Here is a 23,329-nt window from a genome sequence, read left to right on the forward strand (position 1 = left end):
TGTCAAGTTGGCCACATTCCGTTCCGGGGTTCCGGATTTCCTAGCTATGTGTTCCGGAATCCACCCTGGGAAGTCACAAGAGGTACGTAAATCGGCCGAACTCTGCAAGCAGTTCCGCAGCAAGCATCGGCCAATACTATAGAATAGGCGACGAAGATACGCTAAGCAATCTCTTTGCTTCTTATCCACAGACTTTGTTGACCTTCTTATTGCCTTACGGCTCATAGGGCCTCCACAAACCTACGTAGGATCTGCAGTTTGATTCTAAGATTTACCTTCTAAATGGGTTTCCATTAGGGAGGATATAACTTCAGTGAGTTAAGGTCTCTATTCTAGGTCCTGAAATTGACCCTCTACCTTTCTCCTCCCCACTAAAGCTAGCCTAACAGCTATCGACCCTACAAGAGCTAAGTATAAATCTGCAATGAAAATTGTATGGTAGGTTTTTAGTGAAGACCAGAGTCTGACTATTGACCTTGCTTGGTCATACGAACGAGTGCGTGCATGGCGAGAGCGATGGGGTTGGTCGCCGCTCAGCTCAGACGCCTACAAATCTCCTCCACCATACTCTCCACCGCGCAAGTCACCTACACAGATTCTTCAAGTATCACCAAGGGCCGAATCGTCAGAATCATTATCTTTTCAACAAATCTCTTCACCTTTTCCAGGCGATCCGGCGCCATCGGCTGAAACTATGTTCGACTTGGTCAATTTGTTCGCGAAAGAAAACGGGTTTGGTATCGTTCGAAGGAATGCCTATTCATATAAAGGACGACGGATAAGATACTCGCTTCAGTGTGATCGATTTGGACAGCCAGGGGCTTCAAAAGGCGCAGGCCTTCGACAGCGTAAATCTTGGAAGTTTGGCTGTAAGTGGATGGTAGTTGCTGAAGCCCTGGAAGAGGGCAAATGGCTTCTACGACAACATCCAAACTTGGAACACAGCCAGCATAACCGTGGACCTAGTATCACATCATCTGCGCATCCCTCTCATAGACGAGTCACTACGCCAGTAAGGGCAACCATTGAATCAACAAGTCGTCGAGTCGGCAACCGGGCTCGTGATGTTCGGGCCGTGGTCGAAGAGCAACATCCTGAATCTTCATTACTCAGAGGGATATCTACAACGCCCGCGCGCTCATGAACCGGAAAAAGCTAAATGGCTACACACCTACTGCGGCATTAGTCAAGCTCTTCGACGAGATGGAGATTCCCTATCTTGTCAAGTGGGCTGATGACCAACCAAACCGTCTACTTGGTCTTGTCCGGACGTTTCCTTATTGTATCCAGATGTGGAAGCGATTCCCTGAGGTCATAAGCTTTGATAACACATACAATACTAATCGATTCAAGCTTCCCTTATTCCAAGTTACTGGTTAGACCTACCTTGGGACTGTATTTAACGCAGCCTTCGACCTGATCGACAATGAGAGAAGAGAAGGCTTCCAATTCCTCGCTGAGAGCATTCGCCAGCTTATAGGCCAACACACTATTAGGCAACCTGATGTCATTATCACCGACTTCGACGACTCTATGAAGGCGCCCTCAATGATCAGTTTCCTGATGTGCAGCAACAACTTTGCATCTATCACATTAACTCGAATGTTCTGCTTAAATCGAAGCAGAAGTGGGCTAAGAAACGAAAGAGCAGTAGTAGCCCTGACGACAGTGACTGGGAGGATTCTGCCCCTCAGGCACAGGCTGAGCTCAGCGTTACGGACAAACAGCTGGTCCACGCGCTTACCGGTGACGGGATTCCTCACACCTACCGAAGGGTTCTTATGATGTGGAAGCGTGTACTCTTTGCTAGAACAGAGGAGGCCCACGAGAAGGCGTGGAGAGACCTTTGCAAGAAGTTTGATGACCAAAGACTCATCCTACGCTATCTCCATGGGACCTATCTGCCAGTTAGGGCCCAGTGGACACGCTGCATCCTCCGCAAGCATCGCAACTTTGGTATCCGCGTCACCTCCGGAACAGAGGCAAGCAACAACAACATCAAGAGCTATCTCTTGAACGGCATGAGCCACTTGTATCGACTCGTCGAAGCAATGCAGGACATGATGAAAGATCAAGAACGTGACTTCAAGGATGCCTGCGCACAGGATGAGGTTCTTACTGCCCGTGAATACCTAGGATCAAGTGGAGACTACCTAGGTGATCTACCAACAGTGATTTCATCGAAGGCGCTTAGGTTGATCAACAAGCAATATCGTATTGCTCGTAAGGCGGTGCCTACCGGGAAGAATCCCTTTCCAGAGCCTCTCTCAGGCTGTAACGATGACTGCTCGGTTTCTGTCGAGCTTGGGGTCTCTTGTTGTCATAAAGTCTATGCGAAGCTGGGATCTGCAACGTCTTTTACTAGATATGATGTCCATTCACATTGGCGACTACGAGATTCATCATTCCAAGATCCATGCCGATGGATTCTTGACCCTAGGATTGCCAGTGCTCTACGTGGCAGACCCAAGAACACCGCGCAACCTGTGCCTTCGAGAATGGCCATTGGCGGGAGGAGCCAAAACGTCAGTCAACTGACCAGCCTAGCAGCAAGACATCCAGCAGGCCGTAAGTGAGATCGGCAGCCGCGAATCGTCAATAATCTACACTCACCAGGGTCTCGTTGGAAGCAAGCCAGCATAGTAACACGCAGGCCAATAGTGAGGTAAGCAGCATATCGACTCAGTGTCAGACACGAAGTCACTCAGCCACCCTCGGATCTGGACGAACAACTGGAGTCCGTGCTAGCGGTAGGAGGACACAACCTAGCATCCGGAGGACGAGAAGTCAATGGGAGCTAGTTGGCAGCGATGAAAATATACTTCCTTCTATAGTAGTCAGAGAGTAGAGCGTTAGACGTGGTTCCTGAGCAATAAACAGAGCAAGAAATTTCCATTTAAAACGAGACCTCTTGAGACATCCTACTTTGCCAAGATCTTGAGCACTGGGAGAGCTTGAGGTAAGAATAAGGTCATGTTAAGAGAGCTGGTCACGCTGGGTTTCGTCAGGAAGAATATATGGGTCCGCGAAGAACTGACCAATTGAATGTTTTATGAAGTCATGCCGCTGTAAGGTCATGCCTCTGTATCAAAACCGTCATGCGCTCTATCAATTCCCATTAAAAAAACTCCAAAAAATAATATCTTAGTTTTAAAGGCTGTACTACTTAGAACTATAGTTTTTCATATTTTTTATTATTTTAATTTAGCTAAAAAAGTGTTATAGGGTAAGCTGTTTTTAGGTAGCACAGTATAGTGAGACACTCACTTGTCTTAAACACTCGCTTATCATATGGGTAGCAACCAGAGTCTTTACATTTATCATAAGAAGGTCAACTGTTGGCAAGTCTGGTCGACCTACAATGACATACTCATGTAATCGATTCCGCTACGGTTGCCAATTTTCAATCCTCACAAAAGAAGAATGGAGTGAAAATTGGTTCCTTGAACACCCTACTGAAGTTCAATTTTCTCAACACAATCACAAGCTAGGCCAGCCTCAAGAAGGGCCGCAAGATGAGCTTTTAGGAGAAAAAGGACCACCTACGTGTAGCAAATGCCATATAATAGGCCATAGAAGAGGTTCAAAATCTTATCCATTAAATACAAAAGTAGTCCTTGATAGTTATAGGTGGTCAGTAGCAATGCAGCAGGAATTTTACAGTGGGTGTTGCTGGCTAAGCACATGACCCGTGGCTGTACGGACCCGTCCCCCTATTGACCGCCTTTGCAACAGTGACTTCTGTAGGCTGCCGCACTGTATAACGAAAATGGGCTAACAACTCAATTGAATGACCTCGGTCGATACATTCCTGAAAATGATCATCCCGGGGCTCCTTTGAATTAGTCAGAGCCGTACTGTTGTGCATTCGGCGCCGTTAAACCTTTCCCTTCAAGCAACGATCTCAAAGGTCGCCTTTACGCCAAGATGGTCGGTAACCCACGGCCTTTCAAACCCAATAGAAAGCAATTCCTTTCGAACTTCTTCTTCTTCTTGGTCTGGTTCCACATCAGCACCAAATCTCTCAAATCCTTGAAGTCTGAGGCTGTCGCCACAGAAAAACACTTTATCCATGCGTGAACAGCCATATAGTAGACGAAGCTCAGGTAAAGCTTGTTGCCCCCACGTATATGCCCCATTATCAGCACTCCTTCCATCGCCCTCTTGGCCGCCGAGTTCCAAGTATGCATCTTCAAGGTCGTTGTCTGAGTGGAGAGACCTGTCAAATGGCTGAATGGCGTTGAAATCGCCTGTAACGACGGCACCAGCGATACCTTCAGCGTGCAAGTAAGTCGCGATAAGACGCATCTGTGCTGGGCGCATGGGTGGCTCCAGTACAAGAGACTCGAGGTGTGTATTGCACAACCGTACCTTTTGTCCCCCTGGTAACACCGAAACATCAATGAATAGTGCGTCTCGTTCCATTTGGGTAGCCGAGTAGTGCACTCGAAAGCAAGATGATATCTCGAGCCGGCGGTCTATCAAGGAAGCGGTGCCATACGCGCCAGAAGCCCAAGCCGAGGTATCGATGTCTGTGCAGTAAAAGCTGTCCCGGATCCAATCCTTTTCACCGATAGTCTCCAAATCCAACGGTACACACTCTTGGAGGTTGATAGCAACCGCTGTATCATTATCAAGTCGATGCTGGCGAGTAAGCTCCTCCAGGTGCTTCAGAGCAGCGTTCATGCGAGCCTCGCCATGAGGCAGCATAAAGTCGATGTTCCAGCTGTACACCGCCAGCTTCATTAAATTGGACTTGTCGGACGACGACTGTGATGATTGAATACCCTGCCATCTACTTGTTTCTGGGCTCCATACATAGAAGAATTGCTTCCATGGTCGATCAGTTTGCCACGGAATTGAGGACGTTGGCTTCCTCATTTCCATTGTGTGTTGAATCGACTTCTGAACAAATTCTTCCATACTCTCTAGAGAAGATTGGTGAAGTTGTGTTTTTCGTTGGATATAACGTGGTTAATAAGCATGCGACGCAGATAAGCATGCGACGCACTTTTCCCTCTTACATCATAGATTTTATCTAATTAGATATTTATCAACCATTAACAATATCACAATCTTCAAATAAAGCCAGAACCCTCCTTGCCCTTCAGGCCCTTTAAAATGACCCAAAATTAAGTACCCGACGCGCTGCAAAGATATATAAGATCTCTAAGCCTAGGCTACATCGCCATAGAAATGGCATTCAATCGCAATACAATTTTATCCTAAAATTACAGAAACTATCTAATCTAGAAGAACAAATAATAGTCTAATTCATTCTTGACCTAGATTTGCAAGGGTTTCCCTTGCAACTGCGTTTTATAGAAGAAATAGCTAATTCTCTTCTTGCTGACCGCAATGCATTACCTATTAGTAAGCGCTAGGCTTATAACTTTATTAAGCGATAATTAGAGCTAAAGATGTATTTATTTTAGAAATATAACTATTAGAGAGCTAAATATAAAGATCTATCTATTATTTATAGCTAGTTTAGGCTTATATAGAATATAATTGCAAAGTATAATATTTAATCAGATAATATCTAGAACTTTAATAAGACTAGCTTTATAATAGGCGCTATTATGGCTGGAATGGTTATTATAGGTTTAGAAAGGCAAGGAAGGCTAAAATCAGTATAGCCTAGAAACCAGGAATGGATTATAGTAATCCAGGCGATTAATACGGAAGGTTAATTAATCGCGCCATTTATTATTAGTGCAGGCTAATATTACCTTGCAAATTAATACTAAGAATGCAACCTCCTAGGCAATTAGGTTATTATAATAAGCTAAAATAGATAGATAAATAACTAGCTAGGCCTTAAGTAGCTAAAGCACTTTAATTGGTTTATAACTAACCAATTAACTAGTCCTTATTATCTTCTAATCCTTAATAGCTATAAAAGCTACTACTCTGCCGATTTTAAGAAATATTATAAGGAGAATAAGATTATTACGCTCTATATGCCTGCTTATATATCTTACTTACTTTAGCCTCTTAATATTAGGTGCTTTAGGCCGCTAAAAAAGGCATATAATTGAGAAATAGAGTATCTAATTAGATGCTCTATAACTTATATTTTAAAGACTGAGTTCTTTCCTGCCTTTTACGCCGCTTTTAAAGCTATATTTATAAAGAGTAATATCCAGGGAGGTTTTAAAGGAGCCAGGCTTACTCCTTTTAACCCAGAAAATATTATCTCAAAGCTTAATATACAGCTATGGACCCCAACGCCTCCCAGGGAGGCTACTAAACCTTCGACCCTATGGGTTTCAAAGACCCTAAAGACGGCAATTAAGGCCTAATCTTAGTCTAAATATATTAAAAAATGAATTAAAAGATATAAAAGCAGCTCCCTAGAGTTAATTATTAAAGCTTTAAATTTAAATACTAAAGTAATAAAGGCAGTTATATATAAGATTACCTTATTAAGGCCTAAGGTCTAAAACCTTTGAGATATAAATAAGATACTAAGCCGGCGCCAGAGGGCAAAAAGGATTAAATTACAGAAAGAAGGGGCCATAACTATAGAGGATATATTATAAGTAATTAATTAGATAGATATTAATACACAGCTAGTGGCCGAATTATCTAGAAGTAGTAGTTAGGCCCAGTCAGAGCAACCAGCTAGTCGGCGTTGTAGTATATACGGCAAGGCCAGGCATAATGCAAGGACCTATCAGGTAGTAATTAAGACATTTAGGGAAGAGTATAGTAAGTAGTTTTAATTAATTAGATAGTTTATAGTAGATTTAAAGCAAGTTCTAGCTTAAAGGGTAAGAAAAGTGCATTACATGCTTATCTGCGTCGCATACTTATCAACCACGTTACACCATTCATTATTAGCATAAGCTAATATTATCTTGCTAACTGGCACCGAGAATGCAACCTTGCTAGCCATTAGGCTATCACAATGAGCCAAAATAGCTAGATATATAACCAGCTGGGCCTAGAGTGGCTGAAGCACTTTGATTAATCTGCAGCTAAATAATTAAATAGTCGCTATCATTTCCTGATCCTCAATGGCCACGAAAGCCACCACTCCGCCGAGTCTAGGAGATATTGCAAGGGTAATAAGATTATCACGGTCTATATGCCGCTCCATTCATCTCATATACTCCAGCCACTTGATTTCGGGTGATTTGGACCGCTTAAAAGGCATATGGTCGAGAACTAGAGCATCTGCTCGGAAGGTCCGCTGTTACAGACACAAATCGTAATACGCAGGATAATAACACAGGACACTAACAGCGACACTCTGGAACATTAAGACCCTGAACTCTAAAAATATCAATCCATCCAAGTAACCGACTTAAAGTAAAGAAACTCGTCCAATCCCTGGTAACCGTTAAAACGACCAAATCCACTATCCTTCACACCTCCATGGGGGAGAGAGTATTCATCATGCACCGTCATAGAATTAATGTGTACGGCCCCTGACTCCAAGCCATCGGCCAGCTAGAATGCCACCCTCAAGTCCTTCGAGAAAATGGCAGCCGCTAAGCCGTATTCCGTGTCATTCGCTAATTCTAAGGCTTCTTTTTCTATCTTAAAAGTAAAGAGAGACACACTAGGGCCAAGTAACTCTGTTGCATATAGGTCCATGTCCTTTTTAATATTGCCAAGGACCACAGGTCTCATTTTTGTATCTGTCTTATAAGCATGCTTATCCTCAAAAATCTTCAGTGGTTGTATGCCTTTGGATATAGCGTCTTGAATAAGGCCCCGGTTATGAGTGGCTAAGGCTGCAGTCACGACGGCAGGTGTGTCATCCGCGGCACCGAAAAGCTTTCTAATTGCTTCACTAAGACGTTCCTGAAACTCAGATAAGATAGATTTGTCAACCAGGATACGCTCCGTAGACATGCAGATTTAGCCAGCCTATATAAGTCCTTATCAATAAAATCTTCTAAGTCATACACTTAGGGGTTCAGAGTCACATACATTAAGGAACGCTCCTTAGGCGCAGTGAAGAGCAGCTTGGTCCAGATCGGCGTCTTTGAGTACAATCGCACTCGCCTTTCCGCCAAGTTCTATAAGAACAGGCTTTAGATGTTTCCCTGCGAGAGAGGATATAATTCTCCTAACCCTAGTACTGCCTATAAAATTAATCTTCTTAACATGCAGGTGCAAAACCAGGGTATTTATAGTACTAGCCGCCTCAGTAGGTGAATAAAATATCAAGTTTAGGCACCCATCTGGCAAGCCGGCCTCTCGCAAGACATCGGCAATCGCCTAATAATAACGGAGTGTAAACTCAGAGCCTTTCAGAACAGTAGTGTTTCTAGCAGCCAAGGCAAAAAGAACAGATCGAAGTCCAAGATGAAAAGGGGAATTCCTTATAACGGTAGACATTAGCAGGGCTACTAAGCCACGGCATGACTCCCTAAGATTTATCTTACCAAGGTGCAATTCCTAGAACAACTCTATAAGGTTTTTTTTACACCAGAGCTTTCATACCTTCATGGGTTGACTCCGGTGCAAACGCTTGCACAGCCCCAGCTATCCTACCAGCTGTATCCTTTAACCCTTTAATTGTCAGCCTAAGAACGAAGTCTTAGTAAAATTTATTGGCGCCTAGCTCGTGATGCATATATCCGCCGAGCTCATCAAGCCTTTTTTCCATTATCTCAGCGGCTTTGAGAAATATATCGCGTCGATAGGAAACTTTGGTTCGAGACTAGTCGCGGAAGGTGTCGTAGGCATTTTGCACAGCTTCCTGCACCTGATGCTTGCTGGCACAAGAGAAAGACCATACTTCTTTACCAGTCAAAGGGCTGATAACGGGGGAAGATTCAGAACCATGCACCTGCTGGCCATTGATTATGAGCGGAATCGTAGGCTGGGTCGCTGTGCTTCCATATCGTCTATAAAGCGATAGGGAATGGTGGCTTGAAAGGGCAGCTGCCCGTTTGGTGGATGTTGACAGCATTGAAACTAAGTTCTAAAATATTATAGAGGGTAAACGCGAGGTTAGGATCTGATGTGAGACGTATCTATGTAGAATATTTGTATCTATATGATGGATGAGTAGCGATAACTAGAAATTTTTGGGACGCCATTTCACGCCTCTGTGCAGACCCATTATTCCGTTGGATTGTGCTAGCTTCCGTCGGAATGTGTTAGTTTCCATCGGAATGTGCCAGCTTCCGACATTCAGTTGCAACTCACTTCCGAAGCTACGGGAACCTCGGATTTGAGATGGAAGCAATGGAACTCGCCAACGGAAAGATTCCTAAGGTCTCATTGACTTTCCCAGGTTAGGTGTTATCGAGTTGCACTATACAGGAAGGGCCACAAAGTTCCGTCTGGAAACTAAGGGGGGAGCCAATATGCCTATGGGTATCTGTAATTCTAACAGTTCCACGGGTCCAGTGAAAATGACGAAACGCAGTGCGGCTGTTCCTCTATTGCATGCTATAGTGTATAAGTCAAGATAATATAGAGCCTGATATATATTAAAGTTATACTTCAATGCAACTTTTAATTTACCTTCAGGCAAAATAACAAGCCGGTTAAGCCTATTAACAACTCGAAGTGAATTTACCCCTTAAGATCATCTAAACCCCTAGACAAAAGAAATGGCACTATTAAACTGTGGAGGGTAAGATTATTGAAACGAGAGGGTTAAAATAGCTAGAAGCAGTCTTCATTAGGATCTCTAATATATAAACTATTTGAAAGCTAAATTACAGTATTACAATTGTGACGTTTGGGTATCATACGGGATAAACTAGTCCGTTCTAGGTTTATGTTGGTAGGATCGTAGGATATAATCTTAGTGTAGCGTAACGTCATGTCTCTTAATAGTCAATAGAGTTGGTGTGGCGTATTGATGTAAAAATGTTTTATTAATAGCTGGTGAGATAAGTTCTATGAAAGTGCTGATGAATGTTGTCTATATACCTGTTGGGCGACTCGAGTCGTGAGTCGTCGTTATGTCAGGCTCTGTACGAAGGCTCACGGTTGTAGTGGGTCAAGGCGTGAGCCACTACATAATTGGTGAAAGTGTGATGGGGGTATACCCGGCGTAACGGCTAAGGTCGTAACAACAAAAAGTTCAAAGTTTAGGGAAATAATTTTAATATAGTTATTAGGATCAAGACCGTATTTTATAAGTAGCCATTTTATGTATCCTCTTAATAAGTCTAAGTAAATTTACCCTTCAAGACTAGTTCAATCCTCATGTAGACAGAATGGTACTATTAAACTAAGGTAGCCGAAAAGTGCATCACATGACCTATTGGCCATCTGTCAACGACACTAGGCCTGGTTAGGAAAACACAACAAGCAGACGCCTCTTCGAGGGAGGTAGGGGAGAGTCCCAAAGTAAAAGTACAATCAAGGACATTAAGGCGCATGCGATCCGTTGAACAATATCAATTCCTACAGTGACTACTACATATAACGATGAGATGAACCATGTCGATTGTAGAGACCAGATGAGGGCATATTAAGGCTATGATCATCCTATCCGCCGCGGCGCTTGGCAGGCTCTAATTTGGATCCTCTTACTTTATATGGTCCTTGTGAATAGTTATCTGCTACAACGCCACAGACAGCCTAACTAGAGACAATACACGAGCCAACAGGAGTGGCGCTGATGTATCTATAACGACCTGTTCAAGGGGTTCCATGGGGAAAGTGTCGCACTGAGCGTGCTTTAAGGGTTAAAGTAAATGTGTTGATTGATTGTTTTTTTTTTCTTCTTCTCTTTTGGGGGTATTTCATCCCGCAGAGTTACTTAAAACACATAGCTAGGTTACTAATACAGTTGTTTCCTTAGGCCGTGAAGATCATGTCTACCCTGCGACAAAAAGTCAGTCAAGGCAGATGTTTCGGACTGGAGACGAATCTACACCTATGGCACATCATAAACTTATCTGAAGGGGGGGGGAAGCTAATTACGTTGCTTGTCAGGACCACCGGGTGGGGCAGTCAAGGTCAGGAAGTTTGAGGAAGCCTTTGGCGCCAGTCATCAATAATATGAAGGAGCAGTGTGATGTCGCGATTTGTAACTCAAAGTATTGTTTGGACATCTATCGTAGGCTAGTTTAGGTGCAGAATAATGTACCTTTTCTTCTCGCATATTAATTGGGCAGACATCCCTGGAGTGATCTGGCGGGAGCCTTTCGATAATTGAGGGGATACGATTTCCTTCATATACCCTTTAAAAGCTGGGGCGCATGTTGGGCTCGGTACGGCCGGGAGGTTTTCCATAGCTCGACGGATAGACATACATTCCAAGGATTCATCAATATATCTAAAAAACAACAGCAAGCGTAAAGCCAGTATTGTAGAGTCTTGTTGCAAGGACAAATGTAGTGCCAGCCAGACAAAGTACGCCAGCAAAAACCTTATCACCTGTCCATCCACCAGCACCATCAATGATTACGCCGCTGATAGGGCTTGTTGTAAGACCACCGATAGAGGACACGCAATAAATAACACCAGTACGGAAGCCGATTTCAGACATGGGCGAAATCTGCGCAACCAAAGGGGAGATAAGTGAGACATATGCGCCAGAACAGAGGCCAAAAAGCGCAGCAAACGCGATAACGCCGCCTGTAGTGGAACAAGGAATCCAAAGAGCGAGGATCCAGATTGCAGTAAGATAGCATACAATGGTGAAAGTATTGTAGCAACCAATGCGATCTCCTGCAAAGCCGGATAGAATTCTCCCAAAGAGACTGCCTGCATTGAGTATAGGGATAAGATACTCAGTGATAGAAGCGTCTATACCAATATCGAGTGCTTGGACAGGCAGATAAGTAATTGGAACGTAGATCCCAAAAGTAAAGCAGAAGAAGCCTAGAAGGCATAAGACAAACCCTGGCTCCTTGAATAGCTGCTTTACTTGATTATGGCTCAATTTGGCGGGCTGAGGTCTGCGGAACGTACGCACCGTTAGATTAGCGACGATGAGGAGGCCGAGGATGAGGAAGGCGCAGATACGCATGGTCCAGCTATAGCCAACGTCTTTAATAAGGCGGGTAACCATGATTGGGAAGACTATGCCACCCAGACTTGAGCCTGTGGCCATGATACCGAAAGCAGCTCCTGTCTTTGTGGTAAACCAACCGTGGATAACGTTTAAAGCTATAAATGACTTAGTCTTTATTCAGGGTAAAAGGTAGATATCATTCTTACCAGCTTGAAAAATGGCAGCAACGCCAACAGCAGAACAGACACCCTGGCTAAGTAGAATTTGATAATACTTAGTAGCGAGAGATGCCATCATTAGGCCGAAAACATGAAGAAGTGATCCCCCAAAGAGCAGATACCGAGGACCATAAGAATCATATATTTTGCCGACAATAGGTCCCATGGCCATCATAAAAAAGATCTGAAGCGAGGGAATCCAGGAGATAGTACTTGATGAATAGTTGGGAAGTAGTTCATTCTCAAAGTATTCCTGAAATGCTCCAACACTATTAATCCAACCAAAGCTGCAGAATGAGGCACACCATGTTCCTAGAACGACGAACCAAGCGACGCCGCCGTTAGGGGGTTCCGGTTGCTGTGAGGCCAGGGGAGGAGCTGCCTCGGGGTCTGGTTCTCTGCCGGCGTTCTCCTCTGTACTAGGCTCAACGTCTTCGGTCTTGTTGGTCATAGCATCCTCAGCCTGTTGGAGAGCCATGCCTGTTGCCTGTGAAGCCAGGGATGGCGTCACCAGGTCGTCGCTATTTGTTGACATGTTATTGTGTGAATTCAGAGACTGGTGGACACTTCGAGCAGTGAAAGGAAAGGGTCATCTAGTTAAAGTCGTTTTGATGGTGAAGGTCGATGTAAGGAAGTCTTTTTCTTTTTTTTTTCTTTTTGGAAACTTGGGGTGCGCCGGGGCCTTTTGTATACTGTTATATGAATGACGGAAATCATACAAGAAATGACTGTGATGGCTTTAATACGATGGTACCCGAAATTAAACTTCCGACCATCTACTCATTAGACTCGGGTTTCTCGGCACATAGAAGACGCAGTTGCAATATCTTCCTTAACTGGTCACCACTAATCCTTGCACTTCGCCAATTGACTGCCTTGTATGTATAGGTAACCGTGCAGGTATACTTCCTTAGACCGGATCGATGCGGAGGAATCGTAAATGTCTTAGCGTACCTACTGGCCCTATGAGATTTGTTCTCTCGGGCGTAATACACTCTATCTATCTGTGCTTCCATAGTTGGTTGGCTCTAGTTTAAGTTCCGGTTTTCGGAACAGGGGCTTTGCCGGAACCAATTTAAAACTTTGGAACAGTCTCGTCTTCCGCTCCCTTTCGGGTATTCCCTTTCCGTCTTCCCTTTTCCTGCTTTCGGCCATTCTATAGCACACAATGCAGGCTTTCTAATCATGCGCCATACGCCATACGGACCTGAATGGTTTATGGTGTATGATCTATTCTCGTTTGTCGAACTAAACCATATACTGCCCATACGGCAAATGACGCCAAACCGGTCAATGGCCCACATCTTCCTCTAGAGCGCTGGTGCTTCCCTCCTCTGCCATGTACTCATATTGTTCAACCTCGTCTACTTGTAGCCCCGCCGTTCTACCACTGCGAATCCAGCTCTCCAAGCATTCCCCCTTTTCAATTGTCGATGCTCCAAAGAGCATTCGATCCCACGAAATTGTACGCCTTAATCCAGAGAATGTACGCTCAGGGTCAGCAGACATGACGGGTATTGAGAGAATGTTTATTGCTATCTTTGACAGTCGGGAAAAGCGCTCCTTCTGCCCATCGTGGAGCCACCAGACAAGGCGGGAGCAGTCAATCGGAATAGGCGGCTGGGAGGTGTAGGTTTCGTATTCAGCAACGCCGGGGTCTGTGCCTATGACATTAAGCTCCTTTGCAAGCAGGTCATACCCATCCAGCTCCAGTGCCGGAACAACGGAAGGAGTAGTACAAACGGTTAGCAGGTTCTTGTATTCGCCTTTCCACAACTTCTTCACCACTGGAAAGATCTTCTTATGCCGGGCCTTTAGCCAATTTTTCTGTATATGAGCCTTTCCTCAGCATGGATGGAGAATAAGCGCTGCAGCGTATGCCGGACTCTCATCGGAGAGCCGGTAATATTTGTCGAAGACATGCCAGTTAGTCAGTACTGGACGCAAGTAACTGTTGGTTCATCTTGTATCTGCTGAATGCTTGCTGGTAATGCTTGTGAAGAACATCCATGGTAAATAATGTAAGATCGAGCGTTGAACGATACCCCTCAGTGAGGAGAGTTACCTTCCAAAACAGCTGTAAGAAGTTCCGCGTCTCACGAAGGTTTTGCCAATCCTGTGGTGCTAAGTATTCGTCCACAAGGGCGTCGTAGTACTTGCCCTGATACCGCTTGATATGCTCCTCCTTATCAAGAGCGGCATCAAGCAGCACCGCTCATCATATGTCAACTCAATCAAATCAATCAACTCAACTTCGAGCTTGAGGGCTATCAATTAAATCAACTTTGACTTGAAAGTTGATTTGATTGACATATGAGCGCTACAATCATTGTTCAATCCACAAACTATTGAGCCATTTCAACGCAGCTAAATAAAGCACCCAATGCAACAATACAAACCCCTTCAACTATGCAATCCCCTGTAAAGAAAGTGCAGGCTCGCAGCAAGCCCAGCACTTACGAACCTCCATTTCCTGCATACAGCATGGATCGGAACGATCAGAAGACATATGCTACATCTCTAATGGGTGTGCAGCATTCTGCAGACGACGATGCACCAACATGAATAATGTAGGCTGAGAGATTTTTTTATCCACTCAATTGTGTGATCCACTCGCATGTAGATCACGTTAATGCACGAGTAACATACAGATTTTGCCTTGAGTATCAAAAGGACAGTTGAAGGTATTAACAAAAGAAGGTTTACAGTAAAGGTATAATATGTATATAAGAGTAGAGTAGAATGAAAGGGAATGCTATTATAAAACCAAACCGCCCACCGAGAGGCGACTTTGAGGCCTTAATACGAGGCTTAACCTGGGCGTTGCCGTCCGGGTTGCACCAAAGGTGTATGAAACCCGGCCGTCAGCTCGCGGACCCCTTCGACTTCCCGACCCCGAGTGGAGATCGGATCGTGTCGAGAGCCCGCTGCCGAAGGGATGGAGAGTAGCAGGTCAAGATTGGGTGTGAAGCGCATGTAGAAAATACCCGGCTTGTCCCCTTCGGATAGATCCCGATAGATTCAGGACTTTCGGAATACCATCACCAGTCTTCTTATTGCTTTCATTCTATATTCGTTAAACAATCATGGCGCCTGAACAACAACGTTCACCGCGTATTCTCGCTTGTGTGCTCTGTCACCAACGCAAGAAGAAGTGCGATCGCAAAAGGCCATGTTCATTTTGCACCAAGGTAAGCTGTCTTGCACCCATGTAAGACACGAGTTAACTATTAGCAGGCCGGAATAGAATGCATCCCAAGTACGCCAGCTCCCAAGCGCAGTCATCGCAAACCTGTGAAGGAAATACTGGCACGGCTGGACCGTTGTGAGGAGCTTTTGAAGAAATGTAATTGCGTGCAAAAGCCTTGGAAGTACGTTTCGCTGAAGATGGGTAATATCCTGGTGGACTAACTGTGTTGTTTAGGAGTTAGGAAATCTACACAGGCCAAATCCTAATGACCAGCTAACTTGGGTTTGTGTTTTGTCACAAAAGGCAACGGTTGCACAGCATAGAATGTCTGACGGCAGCTGTTCACTTCTCAATGTTGGCACACATCAATCTTGTTGAAGATGGTTTTTTTGGTTTGACAACAGATGGGCACGCGAGCTCTTGCTTTTCGTCACTACAGGTCATTCCAGATGCGGAAATGCGAGGTTCTCGTCGATGCAAATCGCTCCCTATTGCAAAAACTTTCATTTCTTGGCTCGGGACTTCGGGTTACTTATCGACTCCTAGCGCATGTTACTGCGTATCACTTAGAAATAACTGATTGCGCTGTAACTGTTCCTAAAGGCATAACTCTCGGAACAGGAACTACGGCGGAATAGCAACTGTAGCGGAATAGGAACTACGGATCTACTGATGTTTTGTCTTGCGTTATTTACTTTATATAAATTGATTAAAGAAAATCTCCTTGAATAAAATATACTTATTTATTAATAAAAGTTAAAGTAATATCTTTTTATTAATAGGAGCTTTTTATACTAGTTTATTTACTATATATTATTATATTTTATACACATAAACTATCTAGTAACATACATAATAAGTAAGTATAATAAATAAGCAAGTGCAATATAACATCCCAATATTACAAATAGAAATAGCCATAAAAACACAATAAACTATTAATTAAGTAAAATTAATTACTATATCCTTCCAGAGGCATAGCTATAACTATCTGACAGGTCCTTATATTATATCCTGTTATACTGCATGCTTTATAGCGCCTTTCCTTCCTTCGCGCATGCCCTCCTTAACCACCACTTCTCGATAGTCTATCCACCGCCTACGCATTAATATCCATTTAGTTAATTACTTGCCTTCCTTCCTCTACTATTATTATACCTCCTTTCTATAACCAGGTTCTTTTTGCCCTATGCTATTAGCTTACTATCTCATTTGCCTATTCAAGATCTTAGACCCTGGCCTCTAATAAGGCAACCTTATATATAACTATCTTTATTCCCTTAGAAGAAGACCTTAATGCTTCTAGAATTAACTCTAAAGAGCTACTTTTATGCCTTTTAATTCTCCTTTTAAGATATTTAAGCTGAGAGTCTGCCTTAAGGATAATCTTTGGGGTCTTTAAAACCTAAGGGGTTAAGGGGCTAACTACTACCTCTATAGGCATTAGAGTCCGCAGCTGCATATTAAGCTTCGAGATTATACTTTCTAGGTTAAGAGGAGCAAGTCTGGCTCCTCTAAAGGCTACTTTAATATTTTTCTCTATTATTATAGCCTAGTAGGCGGTATAAAAAGCCAGGAAGAACTCGGTTTTGGAAATATAAGTTATAGAGCATCTGATTAAATGCTTAATTTCTTACGCCAAAGCACCCAACATCAAGAAGCTGCAGCAGATAAGATAAATAAGGCGGTATATAAAGCGTAATGATTTTATTTGCCTTATAATATCTCTCAAAGTCGACCAAGTGGTGACTTTCGTATCTATCGAGGATCAGGAGACAATAGTAATTCTTTAATTACTTAGTAGTATACCAGTCGAAGTGCTTTAGCCACTCAAGGCCTAACTCATTATCTATCCAGCCATTAGGGTTCGTCCTAATAGCCTAATCGCCTAGGAGGTTACTTTCCTAGTACTAGTTGGCGAGGTAATATTAGCCGGCACCTATGATAAATAGCGCGATCTCCTAGCCTTCCGCATTAATCGCCTAGATCACAGTAATCTATTTACAGTTTCCAGGCTGCACTGATTTTAGTTTTCCGCGTCTTTCTATGCCTATAATAACCATTCCGCTTATAATCATGCCCATTAGAAAGCCAACCTTATTAAAGTTATAGATATTAGCCAGATTAATACCATATTTTGCAATTATGTTTTCTACGAGCTTAAACCACTTTCTAATCTCGGTTAGATCTTCGCCTTTAGCCCTCTGGTAATCATACCTGCGAAAAAACCGCATCTTAAGCTCTTTATATCACTTAATAAAGTTAGAAGCCCAGCGCTTGCCGACAGGTGGCGCATCGCAGTCAGCAAGTAATCGGTTAGCCATTTCTTCCACACTACGCAGTCGCAGGGGAAATCCTCGCAAATCCAGGTCGAGGATAAACTAAACTATAATCTGCTCCTCTAGATCAGATAGTTTGCATAATTTAGGCACCCAATTGCATCGAGACTGCATGCCTCGCTGACGGCGACCTAGCTTCTGATGATAGACTTGGTATATTGATGCAGCGCCTCAGATGCTTAGTTTTGGATCATTTTGAAGGGCTTGTAGGGCAAGAAGAATTTTTGCTTCATCATTTAACTGGGACATCTTTAATGGTTGAGAATCAATTGATCAAATGTACAGAGAAGAGAATGAGGGATTTTTGTGACACATGCTTGTCTGTGACATAAGCTTATCATGTACGTTATATCTTTTATAAAATACAGTTATAAGAGAAATTCATATAAATTTAAATCAAATATAAATTAAACTATTATTTATTTTTTAAATTAATTAGTTTTTATAAGTTTAAAATAGAACTATATTACAATTAAATGCTATTCTAATAGTAATATAATTAGTTACTTTTCGTTAATCTTATACTTCTTTACAGTACATTAAATACTATGTTTTAAATTATTTTAAAGTGTTTAAAGTATAAGAAGAGTTTTAAGTTTATCTCTCTTTATATATATTTTATAAAAGTATTATTTTATATTCTTAATATATTAGTTATAATACTTATTAGTGTATTTTCTATATCTATTTATTATTATTAAGTATTAATTATTATTATTATTATTATTATTATTACTCATATTAATAGGCATTTCAGGCTTATTTAACCTGTATCTAATTACTTAGTTTATTCCATTTCCTCTTGCTTTTAGACTTGTTACCCAACTGTGGTGAAAACGCCTACTCTTCTTTTTCCAATTGTCGCGTACCCCTGTCGACTTCACACAGGTGGAGCCCAAACTTGGGAGCGGTGCGAGTAGCGACCAAGTTTGCAATAAGCACAGGCCGTTTGGATGCTATACAGACACGCAAAACATACCAACAAGACAAGATAATAAGAGCTAACATAGTACATCCTCTGGTAGACAGACCAGGCTTCAGGCGCTGAAGATGGGACGCTGAACACTTGAAGAAGTTGGCCTTCAAGCAGGCCCGTCGTAGCGCAGGGACAAGAGAGGCTGGGAAATGTGGTGAAGAGTAGGGATTGGTGAGGTTTCAGGGTTTCAGGACAAGAAGTCGGAAAATAATGTAACGAGATTCAACTTTGTGGGCCACGTGAGGCATATCCTCCCGAGCGGAATAAATTCATTCATTCATTCATTCAGTTCCAGTGGGACGTAAAGCGATTCCGAACCGTGATTCCGAAGCGGAATTCCGGAACCGGAATGAACAAATGTCACCCTGCCTTGTTTCATATATATGTATCGCACTGAGCGTGCTTAAAGGGCGAAAGTGAATATGATGAGCAGCAGCAAAATGTGTCTGTGTAGGGTATTCTATCCCATAGCTTCTACTTTAATCACCTAGCTTGATTACTAAGGGCTGTTGTTCCTGAGGCTCGTTGAGACAATGCCCGGCCTGCGACAATATGTAATATTAAAAGCTTCTATAAAACCAACCCTACTTATCTGTAAACAGAGTACAAACCGGATCACTGCGCAACTAGGCATAGTCGATCTCTGACCATCTTCAATCAAACGCAGCCACTCCCGCACTCACGTTAAACCATGACTGTCCAGAACCCAGGCACGAGCAGGCTTCGAGAATCACTCGTGTTTCTGTGTTTCTTGGAATCACAAAGTGATTCTCCTATGATATCATGACCACCACAAGTATATGGATCACACTCATTAGCACTTTCATAGACTCTAGCTTACCAGCTATCACTAAAACCTGTCTACCTCAATAAGCCTCACCTACATTGACTATTAAGAGACGTAACACTTCACTTGGCTCAGCATCACGCCCTATGACTCTGCAAAGTTGCAAACATGGACCTTGTACGGACTAGGTTATCCCTTGGGAACCCAACCGTTACAATATCGGTACGTAATGCCGACCATGAGCGGAAGATGTATGTATGTGTATTTTTCGTCCGGGGGGCCATCGGCCCCGAAAAGTCCCCTGCTGGGGCACAGGACGTGCTGGGCTAAACTATCTACAATTGCTGTCGCATCCGAATCTACCTAGAAAACCCGCAATGTCCACTTGCATCAACGGAGAGCGCCGGACGCCCTTTCCCCCAAGTGGCACCTGCCCTACTTGTAGCCAGCCCTACCGTAGTTTCAAGCACATCGTCTTGGACGTCAAAGCAGGTGGTCCTGGCAAAGTTGCATGCAACCGCTATTCCATCTAGTTCATCCAGCATATCATCGGCACAAAGGCGCATTACTTTCAAGAGGGCATCCCGTCAGCGGGAACAGATCCCTCTCCAGCCCAGAATTCTCTTGCGCAGATAGATCAAGTAGCTTTCTATACCCTAAGGCAGGAAATCTATGACCCCTAAGATTGCCAGTAGCTGCAACCTAGAACCGTGCATCCTTGGGGAAAACCCTCGCAGGAGAAAACCCCAAAGCGGCTAGAACGCTGCTCTGTGGACGAGGTGGTCGCCTTATTCCATGGTCTCCAGGTAAGCTCTATACCATTCGACCCAGCGGTTTTGTTAAGTGGTCCTAGCCAGTGAGACAAATTGTCGAAGCCCGGTTGCATTCTGGGCAGCAGCCGGGGCTGAAAAGAAGAAGAGGGTCTCTGGGCAGTATGAGACTGCAGAGATCGGTCATGCAGCTTCCGAGCTGCAAAATGGGCAGCGAGCCATGTGGGGCCCGTGCGTCAAGGTCGGGGCACCAAAGGACCCAGAAAGTCGAGCAGCTGAGGGCTGCTGGTGTTGTTCGGGCAGCCAAAGCTGCAGAGGTCGGTCGTACGGGAGAAAATCGAGGGCGCAGAGCCCGGATTGTCGAAGGCTCGCGAAGCCGGAATGTCGACGTAAGAAGAAACCGCAAATAACACGTGAGAAGTAGCACCCGAAGGCGATGTCAAGAGCTCGCGAAGCTCAATGTCGTTGCAGACACTCGTCGCGAAGAAAGGTCAACTCTCTGAATCCCTTTCTTAAGGCAGCTGTTAGGGTCCCGTTAGCCCCACAGCTGCTTTTGTTATCATGTTAGCCTGCAAAAATTCTCTACCCTAGCAGAGCGCTAACATCGGGTGCCAAGGAAAAACTTTTACAGGAGAGAGTTCGCCATGAGCGGAGGATACGAAGTGATATTTTTGCTGTATGGTATACCAGGCTTGCATTGTGACTCTAACGTTACAATCTCAGTCTCTTATGTCTTATACGTCCTGCTGAAAATTCCCAACAACATGCTATTCACGTAGATAGGGCCAGGTTTGCTTATTCCGTTAACAAGACAGCTATCAACCCGCAATCTCAGAGACCAATAGCGTCACCCTGATTCCAGTTAGATAACCTCAAACTCACAGTTCCAACCCGCCGATAGTACCGCATATTAAAACCTCTTCCCTACTTAAAGCTAACAGGCTAGTCTGCCCACAGAACAGTGCACTGGATTTCGACGTTTAACCTTTCATTCGGCAAGGCCGCAACCTGTATACAGGTTCTCGCAGGCGCCTTGGCCTTATCTGGCCACACTTTATTCCACTCCTTGTTCATCCTATCATAATCTTTCATGTCGGTCAAAAAAACAGTGGCGTTGATCACATTCTGTAGTCCACATGCGCCGTTTGTTGCCCCGTCAATGATGACTCCGATATTTTGCAGCACGGCTTCCGTCTGGAGGCAAATGTCGAGATGGTGCGTTCCATCAGCGCCTGTGGTGCAACCCGCGAATGTTCCGTCGCCACGGCGTGACGAGGTACCAGAAACGAAAATAGTTTTGGCTGATTGATGTATCACCCGAGCGTGGGGATAGTTCGCGAGGGTTTTAGCTTTTTGCGCCGGAAGAATATAAGCCTCACCGTTCTGGGATGCCATCATCGATGTCTTTTGTTGGTCAGTTCCCAAAATTCGAATGTAATAAACGATCAATTGCTAGTTAGCAGTGTCAGGAGTTAGGTTGATTTAGCAAAGCGAGAATCTCTGTTTATAACCATAGCCAGCTGCCAGTCAAGACTCCTTGCGGGTTAAGCTTCGTGCGGTGGTAATGGCAACCTCGCTTGCCGAAACCGCCTTCAAGGAACCGGAACTGGGGCCGCGACCACCTCACATGATTGGTTTATTTGAGCGTCATGAGCAGAGCAGGCGTGCACGCCGTACAGTCAGCTAACGCCTGGTCATTCCGGTACGGTAGGTTCCGTACAGCCACGAGTTTGTGGGGTTGTTAGGAAATACTTCCGAGTCGAACGGCATCCGCGGCCGTTAGCCGTAATTCACTTTCTTTTGACTTCTCAATGAGATCGTAAGCAAACGCAAGGTCATCAATCAAAAACGACTCATAACGTACACCATCAGTGAGTGGATCAAATCAGTGAGCGGATCAAAAATCTCAACCCTTCCTTCTGAACCTATGACAAAGATGCACAGGGCTATTGAATCAATCAAAACTAATCACTATACTCCTCTCCATCCATCACGACGACTATCTGGCATGTTCTCGTGTTATGACCTGTCTTGCCGCACGTTCCACAGGGTATTGAACCTTGCGGTGGCGGCATACAGTGCACTATGTCGCGGTTCCGAGTCTAATTGACTGGACGGTGTGCGCGCTGCGTAAAGGCGAAGACTTCGGCTTGGATGATAGGAATAGAGCGAAAGGTTCGGGGTCACCGTGGAGAAACATACCGAAAAAGCTTGGTGGGGATTCCAATATTATGTTTAACACTCGGTTCTTCGGCCTCGGTGTCTTGCAGACAGCGAGGCTTAGGCGAAGTGCAAGGAACAGGGGTGGCCAGTTAAGAGCTGATGAGGATATTTCAACGGCATTTTGTATGTGCCGAGAAACCCGAGTCTAATGAGTAGATGGTCGGAAGTTTACTTTCGGGTATCATCGTATTAAAGCCATCGCTGTCATTACTTGTATGATTTCCGTCATTCATACAAACGGCCCCAACGTACACCAAGTTAGCAAAAAGAAAAACAAAAGAAAAAGATTTCCTTACACCAACCTTCACCATCAAAATGACTTTAATGAAGTTATAAGTCTAACACTTACTAATAGGTAACGTATTACAGTTAGCTAGTTGAGAATTAGCTATATCTTTTATAAGATATAATTATAAAAGAAATCTTTATAAATCTAAATTAATAATAACGTGGTTGATAAGCAAGTGGGACAGACAAGCAAGTGGGACAGCATACTGTACAGCAAAAAATAGCTTACCCTATAACACTTAGCTACCTTAAATAAAATAGCTAAAAATCTGGAAAAAGTATTTTTACAAATAAATAACTATAGGTTATATAAATATATTTTTTATAGATTTTTAGCTATTTTACTTTATATAATAAAGCTTATTTACACAGTGTAAAGAGTACAAATAAGCTTTTTTATATATAATTTAAATAATAAATTAACTATAATTAATCTATTAATAATATAGCTTTTGTATATAGTTAGATATATACCTTTTAAATTTTAGCTATTTTAGGCTTAGTTTGGATTTTATATTAGCTTTTAAAAACGGGCTTTTAAGGTATAGGTTAAGCTGTCACGCTTACTTGTCTGTCCCACTTACTTATCAACCA

The 23,329-nt window shown here is 43.5% G+C and overlaps 7 protein-coding genes across 7 annotated transcripts; 1 reads left to right on the forward strand and 6 right to left on the reverse strand.

Moving 5' to 3' along the window:
• Nucleotides 1-3,891: 3,891 nt before the first annotated feature.
• FOBCDRAFT_147360 (Endonuclease/exonuclease/phosphatase) lies at nt 3,892-4,887 on the reverse strand (the record flags this gene model as incomplete). The annotated part of the gene is made up of 1 exon (XM_054707406.1): nt 3,892-4,887. The coding sequence occupies one exon, from the start codon at nt 4,885-4,887 to the stop codon at nt 3,892-3,894; it is 996 nt and encodes a 331-aa protein (XP_054563381.1).
• Nucleotides 4,888-7,186: 2,299 nt separating this feature from the next.
• Nucleotides 7,187-7,879, reverse strand: FOBCDRAFT_233177 (Aldehyde/histidinol dehydrogenase). The gene is made up of 2 exons (XM_059609917.1): nt 7,570-7,879; nt 7,187-7,458 (listed from the first exon to the last, which is right to left on the reverse strand). The coding sequence occupies exons 1-2, from the start codon at nt 7,864-7,866 to the stop codon at nt 7,291-7,293; spliced, it is 465 nt and encodes a 154-aa protein (XP_059468030.1). The 5' UTR covers nt 7,867-7,879; the 3' UTR covers nt 7,187-7,290.
• A 388-nt stretch (nt 7,880-8,267) lies between these two features.
• FOBCDRAFT_233178 (uncharacterized protein) lies at nt 8,268-8,958 on the reverse strand. Its single transcript, XM_059609918.1, has 3 exons — nt 8,714-8,958; nt 8,403-8,680; nt 8,268-8,338 (listed from the first exon to the last, which is right to left on the reverse strand). Exons 1-2 carry the CDS (start codon nt 8,930-8,932, stop codon nt 8,558-8,560), a joined length of 342 nt encoding a protein of 113 aa, XP_059468031.1. The 5' UTR covers nt 8,933-8,958; the 3' UTR covers nt 8,268-8,338; nt 8,403-8,557.
• Nucleotides 8,959-11,263: 2,305 nt separating this feature from the next.
• On the reverse strand, nt 11,264-12,697 carry FOBCDRAFT_280950 (major facilitator superfamily domain-containing protein; the record flags this gene model as incomplete). The annotated part of the gene is made up of 2 exons (XM_054707407.1): nt 11,264-12,099; nt 12,151-12,697. The coding sequence occupies 2 exons, from the start codon at nt 12,695-12,697 to the stop codon at nt 11,264-11,266; spliced, it is 1,383 nt and encodes a 460-aa protein (XP_054563382.1).
• Nucleotides 12,698-15,216: 2,519 nt separating this feature from the next.
• FOBCDRAFT_324030 (uncharacterized protein) lies at nt 15,217-15,618 on the forward strand (the record flags this gene model as incomplete). The annotated part of the gene is made up of 3 exons (XM_059612107.1): nt 15,217-15,353; nt 15,400-15,533; nt 15,594-15,618. The coding sequence occupies exons 1-3, from the start codon at nt 15,249-15,251 to the stop codon at nt 15,616-15,618; spliced, it is 264 nt and encodes an 87-aa protein (XP_059466104.1). The 5' UTR covers nt 15,217-15,248.
• A 4,126-nt stretch (nt 15,619-19,744) lies between these two features.
• FOBCDRAFT_233181 (uncharacterized protein) lies at nt 19,745-20,157 on the reverse strand (the record flags this gene model as incomplete). Its single annotated transcript, XM_059609919.1, has 1 exon — nt 19,745-20,157. A coding segment is annotated over exon 1 (203 nt), but the record flags the coding sequence as incomplete, so codon positions are not given.
• Nucleotides 20,158-21,103: 946 nt separating this feature from the next.
• Nucleotides 21,104-21,687, reverse strand: FOBCDRAFT_233182 (Endoribonuclease L-PSP/chorismate mutase-like protein). Its single transcript, XM_054707411.2, has one exon. The coding sequence runs from the start codon at nt 21,620-21,622 to the stop codon at nt 21,167-21,169; it is 456 nt and encodes a 151-aa protein (XP_054563386.2). The 5' UTR covers nt 21,623-21,687; the 3' UTR covers nt 21,104-21,166.
• Nucleotides 21,688-23,329: the final 1,642 nt, after the last annotated feature.

The sequence above is a fragment of the Fusarium oxysporum genome, chromosome XI (genome assembly GCF_013085055.1).
Source record: "Fusarium oxysporum Fo47 chromosome XI, complete sequence".
NCBI classification, from domain to species: Eukaryota; Fungi; Ascomycota; class Sordariomycetes; order Hypocreales; family Nectriaceae; genus Fusarium; species Fusarium oxysporum.